Source organism: Capra hircus, chromosome 10 (genome assembly GCF_001704415.2).
Source record: "Capra hircus breed San Clemente chromosome 10, ASM170441v1, whole genome shotgun sequence".
In the NCBI taxonomy this organism is placed as follows: Eukaryota; Metazoa; Chordata; class Mammalia; order Artiodactyla; family Bovidae; genus Capra; species Capra hircus.
Genome location: NC_030817.1, coordinates 58160900 through 58180863, shown reverse-complemented (window position 1 = coordinate 58180863; position 19964 = coordinate 58160900). Strand labels below are relative to the sequence as shown.

The following is a 19964-nucleotide window of genomic DNA, read 5'->3' as shown; positions in this document are numbered from 1 at the left end:
CTACTCGCATCCCTCTGAGCTACAGTAGCTCCAGGGAACAGAAGACTGCAAGCTGGCAGGAGCTCCCCACTGTTCCAGGCCCGTCTCCTCCAAGGACAACCATCCTCGCTCAACAATCTGGTGCCAAGGCAATCACATTTGGCCTCTGACTCAAAGGACACCTCTTTTTTTTCTCTTCCAGCAGTTCCAGGAGGTGTGAGTCAAAGGAAAAGAGAGGTTTCTGAGAGGCCGTGGGGATATGGGGATGTGCATCCAAAGCAACTTTCAGGGTCACTGAGTCGCCCACAGGTACTCACCGGTGCACCGGTGCCCATCTCCGGCATAACCAGGCAGGCAGGCGCAGCTGAAGGAGCCATCTCCATGGTGAATGCACCGGGCCTGGCTGGCGGGAGCACAGTTATGACGGCCATTCTCACAGGGGTTGGGAGGTGGGGTGATCGCTGAAGAGAGAAGGCGGCAAAGATGTCCAAGAGCCCAGGCCTGTGAACGGGTGAGCCCTGCTCTTTGCAGCGTGATCTGCACACCAACAGCATGGGGACACCTTGGGGTTTATAAGGAATGCAGTTCCCAGACCCCAACCCAGAGCCAGTGAACTGGAACAGGAATTTTAACAAGATCCCTGGATGGTTGTATGCAAATTACAATCTAAGAAGTGCCGGTCTTGGTTTGTGTCTATAATACTAGACATGAAAATAAGTCGTCAGCAAATGTCCTTGACTAAAGCAGAACACTGCTACTTGGCATGCTGTGTGTACATGCACACACGCACACACACACGCACACACACACGTCTCTATGATTGCTGCTACCTTTTCATCTCACTGGATTCAAAAGTGGGTTTTCTCTAAAATCATCTAGCTCTAGCAATGGAGTGACTTCGGAATTCTAGTTCTTTTGGATCCACTGTTATATCAAGTATTTATCTGGAACTCTAGAAAGGGTATATTTATTACCAATGGAGCTTTTGGTCAGTCAAATAGGACAAGCCTCTTTAAATTACAAAATCTATGTCATTCTGATTTGAGAAACACTTGACCTCTATCTAGAGCTGTTGGTATTAGAAAAGTTCATAGTCTTACTACATGATGGGGCCAAACACCAAGCTACACAGCAGTCCTGACAGACGTGAACATCCTTCCATGACTTACACCAAAAATTTCTATTTAGGTAGATAAATAGCACAATACAACAACAACAACAAAAACCCAGACAAAAACAAAACCCCAACACACAGGACTGAACTGAGCCATAGCTCTGGGTTCTTCCCATGTGAGTTGTCGGTCTCCTAGAAAACCATGCAACAGGTCTTCTGTAGAGCCACAGTGCAAACAGCCGTGCATCCTGGGGCACGGGTGGGCACTCACAGATGCAGGTGTGCCGGTCGTCTGCAAACTCGTAACCACTCCGGCACTCACACCTGTAGCTCCCCAGCAAGTTGACACACACAGAGTTGGGGCCGCAGCGGTGGAAGCCAGTTGCACATTCGTTGACATCTAAGGAGGAGTAAGAACAGAAAAGGCTGCTTAAACCAAAGGCCCCACAGGTGGACGGTCTGCAGACTTGGTATTCTCTCACCCCCGAGAGGTTTCGGTGGGACTAGCGGTCGGTAGACTAAACAGGGGGCAAAGTGCAGGCTGCCTCAGCACCAGGTGCAGATGCCCATTGCAGACCGCCAGGAAAATAAACGTTTATTTCAAGTCATTCCAGTATGAACCCCAGGCAGATGTGTTCTGAACAGATATTCTGAGAATTCTTTAAACATTTAAGCAATTCTGAACATTGAGAAGAAAAACACACAGAGTAACCATGTTTCTTTTAAAGTGTAAAGAAATCTCCATGACTGCTTTTGAGATACAGTAACTGAAAGAAATGCATGAAATGGATGTCTGAAATCTGAAGGTAACCAGAAAAATGTACTCTTTAATGAATGTAAAAAATACTTGATTCAGGCTCAAAATGACAATATTTAAGAGTATAAAATATCCACAAATTACAATAGCCCTAAATACCCACTCCAAACTACTCTGGTAAACCTAACCAGAATTATGCCTGGTTTTTAAATAGTTAGTAGTTTTCAATGAATAGCTGCTAAACTCATTGATCCATGGAGATGACAAAGCAGACACTTGTCTTCTATGGACAGGATGCTGGAGGCCTTCATGGAGGAACACAGAGCCCCAGGGTCTTACCCACGCAACTCCGTCCATCTCCCTGGTACCCAGATGCACACTCGCAGGTGTAGTCCACACCGGTCGCCGGATGGCACCGAGCTGTGGTGGCACACGTGTGGCTCCCATCATAGCAGGGATTCACTGGGGTGGGCTCGGAGTCTCCTGGGTGGGTAGAGAGAAAATACAAAAGAAAAGCACAATCTGGCTGTCATCAAGAGAACGGCCCAGAAGGAAGAAGATTGGCAAGTGGAACTGGCTGCAGACTTGTAAGCTTGAGGCCTGCCTGGAAACCTGACTAAATTATTAATATCTAAAGTGAGGGTGGATCATCTACATTGCAGTTCTCAATTCCAGAATGGCTTCCTCTCGCCTACTCTGCAGATAACTAACCTTATTTACAGCAGGTTTGTGTCCAGGGAATAAAAATATCCAATAAAAAATAAAAGCATCCTTTTATTTAAAAGTACTTTCATTTTATTATCCTCTGTGATTCTCGGGATAATTCTGTGAGGCAGGCTGTCATTCCTTTTATTGGTAATTTTCACCAATAAGGAAAATAAGCAAGAGACATTAGAAAAATTGCCCAAGCTCAGAAAGCTGGGAAATGGGACAGCAAAACTTATACCAAAAATTTCTGCCTCTAAATTGGGCAGTCTCACTAAGTGCACTATTCTATGTTTCAAAATTCAATTAATGAGAAAATCTTGCCTTTTTTTTTTTAAGATTTATAAGACCAAATAAATGGGAATAACTTGTGCCGTATTTACTCTTTAGGATTAACCTTGCCATGGCTCCATCCGACCACTAGGCAGTGATGACAGTTAACATCTGAAATCTTCCCTTAATCTACTAGATTGAGTGTAACAGTAATGCGTCTTAAGCACTTATGCGCCAGGCATTGTTCTAAACTATTACCTACTCTATTCTATTAATTACTCATGACTATACTGTGAGGCAATGGCACCCCACTCCAGTACTCTTGCTGGCAAATCCCATGGACGGAGGAGCCTGGTAAACTGCTGTCCATGGGGTTGCGAAGGTCGCTTTTCACTTTCCTGCACTGGAGAAGGAAATGGCAACCCACTCCAGTGTTCTTGCCTGAAGAATCCCTGGGACGGGGGAGCCTGGTGGGCTGCCGCCTGTGGGGTCGCATAGAGTCAGCCACGACTGAAGCGACTTAACAGCAGCAGCAGCAGCATCCTGTGAGGAATGTATTATGTTCTTTTTACCGCAGCACAGAGAGGTCAAGTAACCTGACCAAGGTCACACAACCAGAAGAAATGGATGGGTCCAAAAGTCAGGCAGAGGCCATGCTCCCCAAATCATACAGGCATGCTTGGACGTCCCTCAGCCCTCCCCTCTGATTCTCTTGCCAGGCGGTCTGGAAGTATAGCATTCGGGTTGTGGTGGCAGGGTTAACTTGATCTTACTGACCAAGGCCCGGAGTCAGTCCCCAGTGCGTGCTGCAGTTGACAACAGGGTCAGGTCTTCACTGAAGGCCCCACATGAAACAAAGACCTGACTGCCTCCCATTATTCTCTCTCCATTTTAGGAGAAGGTTTTGTACCAAATTCCTGACCTACCCAGCCAAAGGAAGAAGTGAGCTTTGAGATACTTTAGTTTATAAATACTGATGACTTAGCCTTCTTGTTCAGTGCTCTCCAGCATCAAAACTGCACCATGGCGCATTCCAGCAGAGATTAGTGGGTATACATCATGTCAGGAGCTTACCAGCCTGAGAGGCATTAAAAGGAGGAAAAAAAAAATGCAGCCCAGAAGTTGATTGGCCAACTTGGACAGGATACACTAGCCCTCCTGAAATTGAGGAGAAAGTGTGAATACCTGCATCATACTGACTTAAAATAGCCTTCACTGACAGCACGGCCACATCATTTGCTGAGTCCAATGCAAAACAAAACTGTGGAACTCTTTGTCCAAAAATTATTAAGAGTTTCAAGACAGTGACAGCACAGCTTTAAACCAAGTATCAGCCAGTTTCTGAGCCTGAGGCCCTATGCTCAGAATTTGGTTTCCAAAAACACTATATTAAAAATCCACTTTTTAAACTGTAAGTCTATTCATTCTCTGTGACTAGTTAGCTTTTCTCCTATTATAGTAAGTAAAGAAGAGCTGTATCCTTTTTAAGACATTTTCTATTTCTCCCTCTCCCTCTTGAACAGTTTGACTCTCTGACAGAGGATCTGGAACTAATTTAGTCATTTAATCAACAGGAGAAGACTGGTTTTCCTTAAAGGAACAGTCCGTTCAGCTTCAATGCATGGCCCTCTGCCCAAAGGCTCCTCAACTGGAGAGCTGAGCCCTGAACTGGGAGCAAGGGCAGGAAGCATCCCTGGATCCTGTCCTGCAACCCCACCAACACCAGCCAAGCCACACGGGAAGCTCAAACACTTGGGCAAGGCAGGGAGCTGGCTGGTGATTAGGGAGAAGGGGCTCCCTGGGAAGACTGCCTCCTGAACCCTGGACACCCAACTGGGAGCTCCCACGTCAGGTGGGGCTGCTGTTTTGTTTCATACACATTCCAACCAGATCACCGCTCCCTCTGGAAAAAGGGAAAGGCTCTTAAGATACTTGCAGGCACTGAGAGAGGAAAGAAAAGAGGCTGTGTTTTTCTTTTTAATTTCCTTCTTTCTTCCCCATTTTTCTCCTATTTGGATAGAATGAACAGTATTGCTGTTTTACATAGGGGTGGATGGATGAGCAGAGTTGAAACACAAAGGGTAAACATCCACATTCCTTCTTTTAAAATTTGATCTATGTTACAAGGTAGTCCTGGAGTCTGTGGGGTCCACGGGGAACAGCCATGAGTGAGGGATGAGAGTGGGCTCTGGGGCTGGCGTTGGATTTGAGCCCCGGCTCAACTCTTCCAGCTGTGACCAGGCAAATTACTTCATGTCTACACCATTGTCTCTGTAAAAGGGAGTAACAGTCCCTTGACTGGTAGGGTTGCTGTGGGGATTTGATGAGTTAAATTCATGAAAGGTACTTAGAACGGTGCTTGGCATCAAGTAAAACTGTCCTTTACTAACTACCACTACTACCGCTACTAATTATTATTATAATTAGACCTGGGTAGAAAAGAAAAAATCATGTCATCCTAAAAGCAAATTAGCAACCTGGTACCCACCAGTTTGTGGGCTTTCTGACCTTTTGCTACTCCCTTAGGGTGTGTCTCGAGGAAAGATACACCCAGAGATCTCTCTTTTCCATAAATGATTCCAGAGTCTGAATGGGACTCTGGCCTAGGAAGTTCTCCCACTAAGTTACTTCTCTTACAGATCAGACTCCTATACCTAGCGAAGGGCTGAACTGGACATTCAAAGGTGACGGTCGTTTTCCCTAGGTGTTTCTGTTGAAATCTCTCCTTAAGAAATCAGCAAAAACTGATCTTTTCCTTCCTTCTGAGGTGCATGTTTCTATAAAATCAGCTGATATTTTCATGCTATTAATTCACTGCATTATAATCCCTTCTTCGGACACTCAGCAGCTGTGCCCCCAACCAAGTTTTCTAAAACTGAACCAACCAAGCACACCAACAAGCTCGGGATTCCTGTTTTGTGTCACCTCTATATTCCACAGGAGAACCCAGTCCTCTTTATCTCCTGTTATCATACTGCTGAAGTGACACCTGCCCAGAGAGCCTAAGGAGGTGGTAAAGGAGGCCTCAGCTCCAGTGGTAAAACACAGAATTGCTGGTTATGAGCCCACCTGTCTGAGGTACAGATTCTGGACTCAGCAGTATCAGTACTGCTAAGTATCAGTAGAACTGAAGGGAAACATTCATTCTCATCATGTGCCTCTAGTCTTCAAGAACAAAACTGCCTACTGGCTTTCAGAATTAATATTCCCCTTGATCTGACAAAGTCATTTCCCATCAGTAGGGTTCCCTGACGTCCAGGCTCATCCTCTGGCTTGCCTAGAACTTTTTTAAAAGTTTAAACACACTTTATTGTTTAAAACAGTTTTAGGTTATCAAAAAATTGAGCAGAAAGTATAGAGTCTCCATAGCCACCCCCTAACCAATTTACACAGTTTCCTCTATTATTACCATTACGTATTAGTAGATACATTTGTTATAACTGATAAATCAATATTGACACATTATTATTAACTAAAATCCGTAGTTTACCTTGGGGTAGACTCTCTGTGCTGTACAGTTCTACAGGTTTTGACAAATGTATAATGACGCGTATCCTCCATTAAAGTGTCACAGTTTCCCCTGACCTCCACCTATTCATGTGCCTAAAATCAAACATTATGCCAGCCAGAGGAACTGAGAGGGCGCACTGGGACTCAGGGAAAGGAGCAGTGACCCCCACAAGAGACTGAGCCAGAGCTGCCCGTAAATGTCTGAGGGTCTCCTGAGGAAGCATGGGTCAGCGGTGGCCCACTGTGGGGAGAGGGGCTCTGGCAGCAGCAGTCCTGGAAGGCACAGCATGTGGCATTAGTCCTCCTGGAGGAGGTCGCCATTAGCCATACTATAGAGCTGCGGGGTGGGCGATCCACAAACTGGAGAACAATGATACCAAAGAAGTTCTTGCACTGTTGTGAAAATTCTAGGCCCCACAACAGACTTCCCAACCTGGGGATCCCACAAAGGGACTGAGAATCCCCCCGGAATGTGACTCTGAAGGTCAGCAGGATTTGATTATTGAATTTCCACAGGACTGGGGAAACAGAGACACTTGGAGGGCCCAACAAAAACTTGTGCGCACCAGGACCCAGGAGAAAGGAACAGTGACTCCACAAGAGACTGAGTCAGACTCGCCTATGAGTGTTTGGGAGTTGCTGGTGGAGGCGTGGGTCAACAGTGCCCACAGGGCCAGCAGCAGTCCTGAGAGGCATGGCATGCTGGTGTAAGTCCTTTTGGAGGAGGCTGCCATTACCCTTTCCATAGATTGGCCTCAGGCCAAACTACAGTGAGAGAACACAGTCCCACCCATCAGCAGAAAATTGGATTAAAGATTTACTGAGCATGGCCTTGCCAAAGCAGGACCCAGTTTTCTCCCCAGCCAGTCCCTTCCATCAGGAAGCTTCCATAAGCTTCTTATCCTCATCCATCAGAGGGCAGACAGAATGAAAAGCACAATCACAGAAAACTAACCAATATGATCATGTGGATCACAGCTTTGTGAGCCATGCCGTGTAGGGCCACCTAAGACAGACGGGTCACGGTGGAGAGTTTTGACAAAACAGGGTCCACTGGAGAAGGGAATGGCAAATCACTTCAGCATTCTTGCCTCGAGAATCCCATGAATGGTACAAAAAGGCAAAGAGATACGACACTGAAAGATGAACTCCCTAGGTTGGTAAGTGTCCAATATGCTACTGGAGAAGAGCAGAAAAATGGCTCCAAAAAGAATGAAGAGATGGAGCCAAAGCAGAAAAGATGCCCAGTTGTGGGTGTGCATGGTGGTGAAAGTATAGTCTGATGCTATAAAGAACAATATGGCATAGGAACTTGGAATGTTAGCTCATGAATCAAGGTAAATTGGAAGTTGTCAAACAGGAGATTGCAAGTGTGAACATCGACATTCTAGCAATCAGTGAACTAAAATGGATGGGAATGGGTGAATTTAATTCAGATGACCATTATATCTACTTCTGTGGGCAAGAATCCCTTAGAAGAAATGGAGTAGTCCTCATAGTCAACAAAAGAGTCCAAAATTCAGTACTTGGGTGCAATCTCAAAAACGACAGAATGAACTCTGTTTGTTTTCAAGGCAAATCATTCAACATCACAGTAATCCAAGTCTGTGTACCAATCATTAATGCTGAAGAAGCTGAAGTTGAATGGGTCTCTGAAGACCTACAAGACCTTCTAGAATTTACACCAAAAAAAAAAAAAAAAAAAAACCACACCCTTTTCATCATAGGGAACTGGAATACAAAGTAGGAAGTCGAGAGATACCTGGAGTAACAGGCAAATTTGGCCTTGGAGTACAAAATGAACAGGGCAAAGGCTAACAGTGTTTTGCCAAGAGAAAGTACTGATCATAGCAAACCCCCTCCTCTTCCAACAACACAAGAGATAACTCTACATATGGACATCACCAGATGGTCAATACCAAAATCAGATTATTATATTCTTTGCAGTCAAAGTTGGTAAAAGTCTATACTATTCCATTTCTTCTAAGGGATTCTTGCCCACAGAAGTAGCTATAATGGTCATCTGAATTAAATTCACCCATTCCATCCATTTTAGTTCACTGATTGCTAGAGTGTCGATGTTCACACTTGCGATCTCCTGTTTGACAACTTCCAATTTACCTTGATTCATGAGCCTAACATTCCAAGTTCCTATGCAATATTGTTCTTTATAGCATCAGACTATACTTTCACCACCATGCACACCCACAAAAGTCAGCAAAAATAAGACCAGGAGCTCACTGTGGCTCAGATCATGAACTCTTTATTGCAAAATTCAGACTTAAATTGAAGAAAGAAGGGGAAACCACTAGACCACTCAGGTATGTCCTAAATCAAATCCCTTAATAATTATACAGTGGAAGTGACAAATAGATTCAAGGGATTAGATCTGATAGAGTGCCTGAAGAACTATGGACAGAGCTTTATAACACTGTACAGGAGGCAGTGATCAAAACCATCCCCAAGAAAAAGAAATGTAAAAAGGCAAAATGTTTGTCTGGGGAGGCCTTAAAAAAAGTTAAAAGAGAAAGATATACTCATCTGAATGCAGAGTTCCAAAGAATAGCAAGGAGAAATAAGAAAGCCTTCTGATCAAACACAAAGAACAAATATTAAAAGCAGCAAGGGAAAAACAACAAATAACACACAAGGGGATTCCCATAAGGATAACAGCTGATCTTTCAATAGAAACTCTTCAGGCCAGGAGGGAATGGCAAGACATACTTAAAGTGATGAAAGACAATAACCTACAGCCCAGATTACTGTATCCAGCAAGGATCTCATTCAAATACGAAGGAGAAATCAAAAGCTTTACAGACAAGCAAAAGCTGAGAGAATTCAGCACCACCAAACCAGCTCTCCAACAAATTCTAAAGGATATCCTCTAGACAGGAAACATGAAAATGGTGTATAAACCTGAACCCAAAACAATAAAGTAAATGGTAACGGGATCATACTTATCAATAATCACCTTAAACGTAAATGGGTTGAACGCCCCAACCAAAAGATAAAGACTGGCCGAATGGATACAAAAACAAGACCCCTCTATATGCTGCTTACAAGAGACCCACCTCAAAACAAGGGACACATACAGACTGAAAGTGAAGGGCTGGAAAAAGATATACCACGCAAACAGAGACCAAAAGAAAGCAGGAGTGGCAATACTCATATCCGATAAAATAGACTTTAAAACAAAGGCTGTGAAAAGAGACAAAGAAGGCCACTACATAATGATCAAAGGAACAAGCCAAGAAGAAGATATAACAATTATAACAATTATAAATATATATGCACCCAATATAGGAGCACCGCAATATGTAAGAGAAATGATAACAAGTATGAAAGGGGAAATCAACAATAACACAATAATAGTGGGAGACTTTAATACCCCACTCACACCTATGGACAGATCAACTAAACAGAAAATTAACAAAGAAACGCAAACTTTAAATGATACATTAGATCAGTTAGACCTAATTGATATCTATAGGACATTTCACCCCAAAACAATGAATTTCACCTTTTTTTCAAGTGCTCATGGAACCTTCTCCAGGATAGATCACATCCTGGGCCATAAATCTAAACTTGATAAATTCAAAAAAATCGAAATCATTCCAAGCATCTTTTCTGACCATAATGCATTAAGATTAGATCTCAATTACAGGAGAAAAACTATTAAAAATTCCAACATATGGAGGTTGAACAACACACTTCTGAATAACCAACAAATCACAGAAGAAATCAAAAAAGAAATCAAAATATGCATAGAAACTAATGAAAATGAAAACACAACAACCCAAAACCTGTGGGACACTATAAAAGCAGTGCTAAGAGGAAAGTTCATAGCAATACAGGCATACCTCAAGAAACAAGAAAAAAGTCAAATAAATAACCTAACTCTACAACTAAAGCAACTAGAAAAGGAAGAGTTGGAGAACCCCAGAGTTAGTAGAAGGAAAGAAATCTTAAAAATTAGGGCAGAAATAAATGCAAAAGAAACAAAAGAGACCATAGCAAAAATCAACAAAGCCAAAAGCTGGTTCTTTGAAAGGATAAATAAAATTGACAAACCATTAGCCAGACTCATCAAGAAGCAAAGAGAGAAAAATCAAATCAATAAAATTAGAAATGAAAATGGAGAGATCACAACAGACAACACAGAAATACAAAGGATCATAAGAGACTACTATCAGCAATTGTATGCCAATAAAAATGGACAACGTGGAAGAAATGGACAAATTCTTAGAAAAGTACAATTTTCCAAAACTGAACCAGGAAGAAATAGAAAATCTTAACAGACCCATCACAAGCACGGAAATTGAAACTGTAATCAGAAATCTTCCAGCAAACAAAAGCCCAGGTCCAGACGGCTTCACAGCTGAATTCTACCAAAAATTTCGAGAGGAGCTAACACCTATCCTCCTCAAACTCTTCCAGAAAATTGCAGAGGAAGGTAAACTTCCAAACTCATTCTATGAGGCCACCATCACCCTAATACCAAAACCTGACAAAGATGTCACAAAAAAAGAAAACTACAGGCCAATATCACTGATGAACATAGATGCAAAAATCCTCAACAAAATTCTAGCAATCAGAATCCAACAACACATTAAAAAGATCATACACCATGACCAAGTGGGCTTTATCCCAGGGATGCAAGGATTCTTCAATATCCGCAAATCAATCAATGTAATTCACCACATTAACAAACTGAAAAATAAAAACCATATGATTATCTCAATAGATGCAGAGAAGGCCTTTGACAAAATTCAACATCCATTTATGATAAAAACTCTCCAGAAAGCAGGAATAGAAGGAACATACCTCAACATAATAAAAGCTATCTATGACAAACCCACAGCAAACATTATCCTCAATGGTGAAAAATTGAAAGCATTTCCGCTAAAGTCAGGAACAAGACAAGGGTGTCCACTTTCACCGCTACTATTCAACATAGTTCTGGAAGTTTTGGCCACAGCAATTAGAGCAGAAAAAGAAATAAAAGGAATCCAAATTGGAAAAGAAGAAGTAAAACTCTCACTGTTTGCAGACGACATGATCCTCTACATGGAAAACCCTAAAGACTCCACCAGAAAATTACTAGAGCTCATCAATGAATATAGTAAAGTTGCAGGATATAAAATCAACACACAGAAATCCCTTGCATTCCTATACACAAATAATGAGAAAGTAGAAAAAGAAATTAAGGAAACAATTACATTCACCATTGCAACGAAAAGAATAAAATACTTAGGAATATATCTACCTAAAGAAACTAAAGACCTATATATAGAAAACTATAAAACACTGATGAAAGAAATCAAAGAGGACACTAATAGATGGAGAAATATACCATGTTCATGGATCGGAAGAATCAATATAGTGAAAATGAGTATACTACCCAAAGCAATCTACAAATTCAATGCAATCCCTATCAAGCTACCAGCCACATTTTTCACAGAACTAGAACAAATAATTTCCAGATTTGTATGGAAATACAAAAAACCTCAAATAGCCAAAGCAATCTTGAGAAAGAAGAATGGAACTGGAGGAATCAACTTGCCTGACTTCAGGCTCTACTACAAAGCCACAGTCATCAAGACAGTATGGTACTGGCACAAAGACAGACATATAGATCAATGGAACAAAATAGAAAGCCCAGAGATAAATCCACACACATATGGACACCTTATCTTTGACAAAGGAGGCAAGAATATACAATGGAGTAAAGACAATCTCTTTAACAAGTGGTGCTGGGAAAACTGGTCAACCACTTGTAAAAGAATGAAACTAGATCACTTTCTAACACCCCACACAAAAATAAACTCAAAATGGATTAAAGATCTAAATGTAAGACCAGAAACTATAAAACTCCTAGAGGAGAACATAGGCAAAACACTCTCAGACATAAATCACAGCAGGATCCTCTATGATCCACCTCCCAGAATTCTGGAAATAAAAGCAAAAATAAACAAATGGGATATAATTAAAATTAAAAGCTTCTGCACAACAAAGGAAAATATAAGCAAGGTGAAAAGACAGCCTTCTGAATGGGAGAAAATAATAGCAAATGAAGCAACTGACAAACAACTAATCTCAAAAATATACAAACAACTTATGCAGCTCAATTCCAGAAAAATAAACGACCCAATCAAAAAATGGGCCAAAGAACTAAATAGACATTTCTCCAAAGAAGACATATGGATGGCTAACAAACACATGAAAAGATGCTCAATATCACTCATTATTAGAGAAATGCAAATCAAAACCACAATGAGGTACCACTTCACACCAGTCAGAATGGCTGCGATCCAAAAATCTGCAAGCAATAAATGCTGGAGAGGGTGTGGAGAAAAGGGAACCCTCCTACACTGTTGGTGGGAATGCAAACTAGTACAGCCACTATGGAGAACAGTGTGGAGATTCCTTAAAAAATTGCAAATAGAACTACCTTATGACCCAGCAATCCCACTGCTAGGCATACACACCGAGGAAACCAGAAATGAAAGAGACACATGTACCCCAATGTTCATCGCAGCACTGTTTATAATAGCCAGGACATGGAAACAACCTAGATGTCCATCAGCAGATGAATGGATAAGAAAGCTGTGGTACATATACACAATGGAGTATTACTCAGCCGTTAAAAAGAATTCATTTGAATCAGTTCTGATGAGATGGATGAAACTGGAGCCGATTATACAGAGTGAAGTAAGCCAGAAAGAAAAACACCAATACAGTATACTAACACATATATATGGAATTTAGGAAGATGGCAATGACGACCCTGTATGCAAGACAGGGAAAGAGACACAGATGTGTATAATGGACTTTTGGACTCAGAAGGAGAGGGAGAGGGTGAGATGATTTGGGAGAATGACATTCTAACATGTATACTATCATGTAAGAATTGAATCGCCAGTCTATGTCTGATGCAGGATACAGCATGCTTGGAGCTGGTGCATGGGGATGACCCAGAGAGATGTTATGGGGAGGGAGGTGGGAGGGGGGTTCATGTTTGGGAACGCATGTAAGAATTAAAGATTTTAAAATTTAAAAAAAATAAATAAATAAAAATTAAAGAAAAAAAAAAAAAGAAAGCCTTCTTAAGTGAACAATGCAAAAAAATAGAGGAAAACAATAGGTTGGGAAGGACTAGAGATCTCTTCCAGAAAATTAGAGATACCTAGAGAACATTCAGTGCAAAGACAGGGACAATAAAGGACAGAAACAGTATGGACATAACAGAAGCAGAAGATATTCAGAAAAGGTGGCAAGAAAACACAGAAAAACTGTACAAAAAAGGGCTTAATGACCTGGATCAACCACGACGGTGTGGTCACTCACCTAGAGCCACACATCCTAGAGCGTGAAGTCAAGTGGGCCTTAGGAAGCATTGCAAGAAGTGAAGAGAAAGTGAAAGTCACTCAGTCATATCCAACTCTTTGCAACCCCATGGACTACACAGTCCATGGAATTCTCTAGGTCAGAATACTGAAATGGGTAGCCTTTCCCTTTTCCAGAGGATCTTCCCAACCCAGGGATCGAACCCAGGTCTCCTGCCTTTCAGGCAGATTCTTTACCAGCTGAGCCACAAGGGAAGCCCAAGAATACTGGAGTAGGTAACCTATCCCTTCTCCAGCAGATCTTCCTGACCCAGGATTCGACCCTGACCCAGGGGTCTCCTGCATTGCATGTGGATTCTTTACCAACTAAGCTATCAGGGAAGCCCTAGGAAGCATTGCTATGAACAAAGCTAGTGGAGGTGATGGGATTACAGCTGAGCTATTTCAAATCCCAAAAGATGATGCTGTGAACGTGCTGCACTCAATAAGCCCCCAAATTTGGAAAACTCAGCAGTGGCCACAGGACTGGAAAAGGTCAGTTTTCATTCCAAAGAAGTGCAAAGCCAAAGAATGTTCAAACTACCACACAATTGCATTCATTTCACACACTAGCAAGATTATGCTCAAAATCCTTCAAGCTAGGCTTCAATAGTATGCAAGCCGAGAATTTCCAGATTTACAAACTGTACTTAGAAAGGGCAAAGGAACCAGAGATCAAAATGCCAACATCTGTTGGATCACAGAAAAAGCAAGGGAATTCCAGAAAAAATCTACCTCTGCTTCATTGACTATGCTAAAGCCTTTGACTGTGTGGATTACAACAAACCGTGGAAAATTCCTCAAGAGATGGAATACCAGACCACCTTACCTGCCTCCTAAGAAATCTATGTGCAGGTCAAGAAGCAAGAGTTAGAACCAGCCATGGAACAACAAACTGGTTCAAAACTGGGAAAGGAGTACATCAAGGCTATATATTGTCAACCTACTTATTTAACCTCTATGCATAGTACATCATGCACAATACCAGGCTGGATGAAGCTCAAGTTGGAATCAAGATTGCTGGGAGAAATACCAATAACCTCAGATATGCAAATGATACCACCCTTATGGCAGAAAGTGAAGAAGAACTAAAAAGCTTCTTGATGAAGGGGAAAGAGGAAAATGAAAAAGCTGGCTTAAAACTCAACATTTAAAAACCGAAGATCATGGTATCCGGTCCCATCACTTCATGACAAATAGATGGGGAAATAATGGAAATAGTAACAGACTTTCTTTTCTTGATCCCTTTTCTTGCACTCATCTTCTCCTGCCAGAGCACCAAAATCGCAACTAGCTTTTGAACAATCATTGACAGGATGACACTGGAACCCACCAAAAAAGACACCCCACATCCAGGGATAAAGGAAAAGCCACAACAAAATGGCAGAAGGGGAACAATTACAATAACATCAAATCCTATGCCTGCCAGGTGGTGACTCACTAACTGGAGAATAATAATACCAAAGAAGTTCTTACACTGTTGTAAAGGTTCTAGGCCCCACGTCAGGCTTCCCAGTGTGGGGATTTGGCCAAGGGACTGGGAATCCCCAGGGAATCTGACTTTGAAGGTCAGTGGGATTTGGTTATAGAGCTTCCATAGGACTGGGGGAAACAGAGACTCTTGGAGGGCACAAACAAAATCTTGTGTGCATAGGACCCAGGGGAAAGGAGCAGTGACCCCACAGGAGACTGAGCCAGACCTACCTGTGAGTGTCTGAGGGTCTCCTGCAGAGGTGTGTGTTGGCAGGAGCCTGCTGAGGGGATGGGGGCACTGACAGCAACAGTCCCAGGAGCTGCGTCATGACATAAGCCCTCTTGGAGGTCACCAATAGCCCTACTACAGAAGCCTATAGACTCCAGGATTGGGTCATCTCAGGCCAAACAATTAATAGGGAAAGAGAACAGCTCCACCCACCAGCAGACAACTGGATTAAAGTTTTACTGAGTATGGTCCTGCCCACCAGAGCAAGAACCAGTTTCCCCAGCAAGTCCCTCCCATCAGGAAGCCTGCACAAGCCTCTTATCTTCAGAAGGCTGACAGAAGAAATAAGAACTACAATCTCATCAGCCTCCAGAACTAATACCACAATCAAAGAAAGCTACCCAAAATGAAAAGAAATAGGATTATGTCCCAGATGAAGGAACAGATAAATTCCCAGAAAAATAACTAAATTAAGTGGAGATAGGCAACCTTCCAGGAAAAGAATTCAGAATAATGATAGTGAATATGATCTTGGAAAAGAATGGAGGGCAAAGATTGAGAAGATGCAAGAAATGTTTACCAAGGACCTAGAAGAACTAAGAAACAGAGGTGAACAATACACTAGAAGGAATCAATAGCAGGGTAACGGAGGCAGAAGAATGTATAAGCAACCTGGAAGACAGAAGGTGGAAATCAATGCTGTAAAACAGAATATAGAAAAAAGAATGAAAAGAAATGAAGGCAGCCTAACAGACCTCTGGGACAACATTAAATGCATCAACATTCACATTATAGGGGTCCCAGGAGAAGAAAGAGAGAAAGGACCCTAGAAAATACTTGAAGAGATAACAGCTGAAAGCTTCCCCAACATGGGAAAGGAAATAGTCAATCATGTCCCGGAAGCAGAGAGTCACCAGGATAAATCCAATGAGGAATACATCGAAACATATGGCAATCAAACTGACAAAAATTAAAGACAAAGTTAAATTATTAAAGCAAAAAGGGAAAAAAGACAAATAACATACAAGGAAAAACACATAAGGCTATCAGCCGATTTCTCAACAGAAACTCTACAAGCCAGAAGAGAATGGCAGAATATATTCCAAGTGATGAAAGGGAAGAACCTACAACCAAGAATGCTCTACCCAGCAAGACTCTCATTCAGATTTTAAAGAGAAATCAAAAGCTTTCCATACAAGCAAAAGTTGAGAGTATTCAACCCCTCTAAACCTGTTTTACAACAAATGCTAAAGGAACTTCTCTCGGCAGGAAACACAGGAGAAGGAAAACTACAAAAAATAAACCCAAAACAATTTACAAAATGGTAATAGGATCATACATATTGACAATTACTTTAAATGTAAATGGATTAAATGCACCAACCAAAAGACATGCACCAACCACAGCCTGACTGAGGGGATACAAAAACAAGACCCATATGTATGTTGTCTACAAAAGGCCTGCTTCATACCTAGGGACACTTACAGACTGAAAGTAAGGGGATGGGAGAAGGTATTTCACACAAATGGAAATCATAAGAAAGCTGGAGTAGCAATACTCATATCAGACAAAATCAACTTTAAAACAAAGACTGTTATAAGAGACAAAGAAAGACACTACATAATGGTCAAGGGTTCAATCCAAGAAGAAGATACAACAATTATAAATATATATGCACCCAACATAGGAGCACCTCAATATGTTAGGCAAATACTAACAAACAGAAAGGGAGAAATCAACAGTAACACAATAACATTGGGCGGCTTTAATAACCTACTTTCATCAATAGATCAGACAGAAAATCAATAAGGAAACACAGGCCTTAAATGACATTTTAGATGAACTGGACATAATTGACATTTATAGAGCATTCCATCCAAAAGAGCAAACTACACATTTTTCTCAAGTGCACACAGTCATGTGTAGCCCACACATGACCACATGCTGGGCTACAAGATGAGCCTTGGTAAATTTAAGAAAATTGAAATAATATCAAGCATCTTTTCTAATCACAATGCTATGAGATTAGAAATAAACTACAAGGAAAAAAACTCTAAGAAACACAAACATGTAGTGGCTAAATAACATGTGACTAAACAACCATTAGATAACTGAAGAAATCAAAGAATAAATTAAAAAATACCTACAGACAAATGAAAAGGAAAGTGCAAAGGTAAAAACCTTACGGGATGCAGCAAAAGCAGTCCTGTGAGGGAAGTTTATAGCAATACAGTCTTACCTCAAGAAACAAGAAAAATCTCAAATAAACAACCTAACCTTACACCTAATACAATTAGAGAAAGAAGAACAAACTAAACCTAAAGTTAGTTGAAAGAAAGAAATCATAAAGATCAGAGCGGAAATAAATGAAATAGAGACAAAGAACACAACTGCAAAGATCAATGAAACTAAAAGCTGGTTCTTTGAGAAGATAAACAAGACTGATAAACCATTAGCCAGACTCATCAAGGTAAAAAAGGGAAAGGACTCAAATCAGTAAAATTAGAAATAGAAAAGATGTTACAAATGACTCCACAGAAATACAAAGAATCATAAGACTACTATGAACTTATACCAATAAAATGGTATTTTTATTGGAATTACTGGAAGAAATGCACAATTTCTTAGAAAGGTACAATCTCCATAAATGAACCGGGGAGAAACAGAAAATATGAACAAACCAATCACAAGCACTAAAATTGACACTGTGATTAAAAACCTCCCAAGAAACAAAAGTCCAGGACTGATGGCTTCACAGGCGAATTTTATCAAACATTTAGAGAAGAGTTAACACCTCTCCTTCTGAAACTATTCCAAAAAGTTGCAGAGGAAGGAACACTTACCAATTCATTTCATGAGGCCACCATCTGATACCAAAACCAGACAAAGATACCACACACACAAAAAAAGAAAGAAAATTACAGGCCAATATCACTAATGAACATAGATGCAAAAATCCTCGACAAAATACTAGCAATCCATATCCAACAATACATTAAAAAGATCATACACCATGATCAAGTAGGATTCATCCCAGCGTTGCAAGGATTTTTTCAACATCCACAAATCAATCAATGTGATACACCATACTCCACAAATTGAAGAATAAAAACCATATGATCATCTCAATAGATGCAGGAAAGGCTTTTGACAAAATTCAGCACCAATTTACGAAAAATACTCTCCACAAAGTGGGCATAGAGGGTACATACCTCAACATAATAAAGGCCATATATGACAAACCCATGACTAGCACCATATTCAATCGTGAAAAGCTAAAAGCATTCCCTCTAAAATCAGGAACAAGACAAGGATGTCCACGCTCACCATTTTTATTCAACATAGTTTTGGAAGTCCTAGCTACAGCAGAGAAGAAGTAAAGGGAATCCAAATTGTAAAAGATGTTAAATTGTCACTGTTTGCAGATGACATGATACTATACATAGAAGATCCTAAAGACATTACCATAAAATTACTAGAGTTCATCAACAAATTTGGTAAAGTTGCAGGTCACAAAATTAATACACAGAAATCTGTTGCATTTCTCTACACTAACAATGAAAGATTAGAAAGAGAAATTCAAGAAGCAATTCCATTTATCATTCCATCAAAACAAATAAAATATCTAGGAATAAACCTACTTAAGGAGCTAAAAGACCTGTACTCCAAAAAGTATAAGATGCTGATGAAAGAAATCAAAGAAAACATAAACAGATGGAAAGATACACCATATTCATGGATTGGAAGAATCAATATTCCCAAAATGACTATAGTATCCAAGGCAATCTACAGATGCAACACAATCAAATTACCAATGGCATTTTTCACAGAACTAGAACAAAAAAAAAAATCTCAAAATCTGTATGGAGACACAAAAGACCCCAAAGAACCCAAGCATCTTGAAAAAGAAAAATGGAACTGGAGGAATCAGGCTCTTGGACTTCAGACTATACTACAAAGCTACAGTCATCAAAACAGTATGGTACTGGCACAAAAATAGAAATATAGATCAATGGAACAGGATATAAAACCCAGAAATAAGTCCATGCACCTACAGTCAGTTAATCTATGACAAAGTAGGCAAGGCTACACAATGTTGGAAAGACAGTCTCTTCAATAAGTGGTGCTGGGAAAACTAGACACAGCCACATGTAAAACAATGAAATTAGATCATTCCTTAACTGCATGCACAAAAATAAGCTCAAAATGGATTAAAGACCTAAATGTTAGACCAGACAATAAAACTCTCAGAGGAAAACACAGGCAGAACACTATCTGACATAATCACAGCAAAATCTTTTTTAATCCACCTCCCAGAATAATGTAAATAAAAGCAAAAATAAACAAATGGGACCTACTTAAACTCACAAGCTTTTGCACAGCAAAGGAAACAATAAACAAAAACAAAACCCACAGATAGGGAGAAAATATTTACAAATGATGTGACTGATAAGGGATTAGTCTCCAAAATTTACAAACAGCTTATGCCACGTAATAGCATCAAAACAAACAACCCATTCAAAAAATGGGCAGAAGACC

General features: G+C 40.8%; 1 protein-coding gene across 1 annotated transcript in view; it reads right to left on the bottom strand.

The window, feature by feature from the left end:
- Nucleotides 1-19964, bottom strand: part of NID2 (nidogen 2) — an 87279-nt gene that overhangs the window by 20210 nt on the left and 47105 nt on the right. Inside the window, exons 9-11 of the mRNA XM_018054343.1 lie at nt 2190-2333; nt 1365-1493; nt 297-440 (exon numbers count right to left, since the gene is read on the bottom strand). Coding sequence (XP_017909832.1) covers nt 297-440; nt 1365-1493; nt 2190-2333 — 417 coding nt within the window. The remainder of the gene's footprint in view (nt 1-296; nt 441-1364; nt 1494-2189; nt 2334-19964) is intronic.